Source organism: Montipora foliosa, chromosome 8, assembly GCF_036669935.1.
Source record: "Montipora foliosa isolate CH-2021 chromosome 8, ASM3666993v2, whole genome shotgun sequence".
Taxonomy (NCBI): Eukaryota; Metazoa; Cnidaria; class Anthozoa; order Scleractinia; family Acroporidae; genus Montipora; species Montipora foliosa.
Window position 1 is genome coordinate 22,194,764 of NC_090876.1, and position 2,500 is coordinate 22,197,263.

General features: G+C 38.7%; 1 protein-coding gene across 1 annotated transcript in view; it reads left to right on the forward strand.

The window, feature by feature from the left end:
* The first annotated feature begins 412 nt into the window (after positions 1 to 412).
* The window catches only part of LOC137968379 (uncharacterized), a 9,167-nt gene continuing 7,079 nt past the window's right edge, over positions 413 to 2,500 (forward strand). Inside the window, exons 1-2 of the mRNA XM_068814969.1 lie at positions 413 to 563; positions 1,445 to 1,532. Of these exons, the coding sequence (XP_068671070.1) occupies positions 413 to 563; positions 1,445 to 1,532 (239 nt within the window). The remainder of the gene's footprint in view (positions 564 to 1,444; positions 1,533 to 2,500) is intronic.

The following is a 2,500-nucleotide window of genomic DNA, read 5'->3' on the forward strand; positions in this document are numbered from 1 at the left end:
GATGAGTGTTTTTATATTTGTTTGAGCGGGTATCAAATTAGGATATAAATATGAAATCAAAAATAACACCAATTGAAACAAACAAATTCATTGTGTTATGAAAACTCCCCATCGGAAATAACTAAAACATCTGCAAGTAGCAGTATTCGGTCGTTTTACCCTGAATGATGAAATCGAGTCGAAAACATTTTATTATGAAAAAAAATATCTTTATTAATAATAATTTTTTTTTTATTTAATCAGAGTCGCATTTTCAATTTAAGAGGATTTGTGCTGCAATATCGCTTCCACTTTCAAAGCGGTCCTGCTTTAATCAATTTAATTAGCGCGTTCAACTGTGTTGTGACGTAAAATGATTAGAATATGACACACGCTAAACCAGAAGTCTCGCGATTTCATTTTTTTAACTAAAATGGCAAAAGTAGACAAAGTTGACCACGTCATGCTGGAATTCATGGCAGACGTATTGTCAAGCCAGCCGGAGTCCCGTACTTCCGAGATCATTCTAAAAATACTTCCTATTCTAAGAAACAAGTCTCCTTTGTTTTACAATCTTAGAAAAGGTAAGTGAGTATTTTATGGGCATATTTAAGCCCTTCTTTCAAGTGGCAAAACTGCGAAAATGCGAAGACTTGTTGTGTTGGGATCTTCATGCCTGTGATATACTTAAACAGTTGTCTTTGTCTAGAAAAAGGACTACATTTTAGTCCTCACAGTTCCTGCAGAAGATCTTTTCGAAATCTAATCTCGTTTGAAAATTTTTTATTCGAAGTTTGTTTGTTTTTTTTATTAGTTCGGTAGAATTGGAATTAGATGTCCAAAGACAACGTCGTCCGCCACCGAGGGTCTTTTTGCCTTACAAAATGGGCGTCTCTAAATTGCAGCCTTGTCTATAGAATTTTTCCCTACGAATATTGACTGACTACGATCATGATGAATAGCCCATTTTCGAGTTGCTACATGACTCAGCTTCAAAGCGAGTTCTGGTGCACAACCATTCAAATGGAAATGAGACGCGTATTCTTATGCAAATCAAACTCATTTCCCTTACAATAGTTCAGCACCAAGACTCATTTCGAAACCGAGACAAACAGCAACTCGGAAATGGCCCATTATTATGGTAACTAATTGGGTAGGCGCCTCGCATAACGAGCGTCATGTCGTCTTTGCGCGCGACAGTTTTCCCAGCCGCTATTTTCTGGATTTATTTAAGGTGAGCGGATATTGAGCCATGAAAGAGAAGAGAGGCATATCGTATGTTATCACCCCCTTGGTAACAATGTCACGGTTTTTTACCCAAAAACTTTCTCAGTTTCATCGGTTTAAAATGGGTGCCAAATATTTCCCAGAGGTAATTTGAGTCAGCTTCCTCACAAAAAACTCCAGCACTTCTGTAGGCTTTTGTGTTCAGTTACAAAAAGAAGGATTTCATTTCAATTTCCAGATGTTCTCGTGGATATTGCAAAAAATGCCCTCTTAAGAAAAGTCAAGAGAGATCATGCCATTGTTTGGCAAGGACAAGAAGGGAAAAGGTAAGGAAGGCAAAACGAAATATTTCAGCATACTGTGAGACGGCAGTGCAAAGACTCAAATGTCCGATGGTATATCATATGATTGTAAAGAACATAGAGCGGTTTTCAATTGAATGTCGCAAGTTATTACGGAATAGGCCTTTTGCAACTGACGATCACATGGTAGAAAATCCGCCATGCTGGAGGGCAAGCTCATTATAATTCCCCCACTGGGACATTAAAACAAAGATAAGTCAAGCTTGACTGGTTCAGGTCTCTTTGTTTTAATGTCCCAGTGGGGGAATAATAATGAGCTTGCCCTCCAGCATGGCGGATTTTGTACCATGTGATCCTTAGTTGCAAAAGGCCTATTGCTTTGGTTTTGCATTACTTCACTCAGCGATTGGCTCAAAGCTCTATAGAGTTTTTTAGAGCGAGTTTCAATCGAGTGTCGTAAAACCAAAAGCAAATTAATTACTTTGGCCAATCAAAAAGGACGGAGACAATCCAGTAAACCAATCAAAACGCGAAGTAATCACAGGTAGCCGATACAAAACGCAGGAAAATGTGCAATAACCAGCCACGATTGGTTTTGGTTTCACTTCTGATTGGTTGAAAAAGTAATGCAAGAACTTTGAACCAATCGCTGAGTGAAGTAATACGAAACCAAAGCAATTCGCTGATTACTTTCGACACTCAATTCAAAACCCCTCTATATCCCGATAAGTAAATATGATGATAAATCTTCGAATGCAGTCACAAAAAGCCATGTGATATTTCGTTCTTTGAAGTGTAGCTAGAAGACCTTCCACATGACCCAAATTTACCTGCCGAGCTGGAATATCTGGATCTACATGACGTTGTGTAATTTTACACTTTAGTCCTGGCCAAACGAGAGGGAGAGTTGATGAGAGATGAAACTCTCTCTGTCGTTTGGCAAGGAACTATCATCTACTATCGGCTACTATCATCTACTCTCGAGAGCTCTC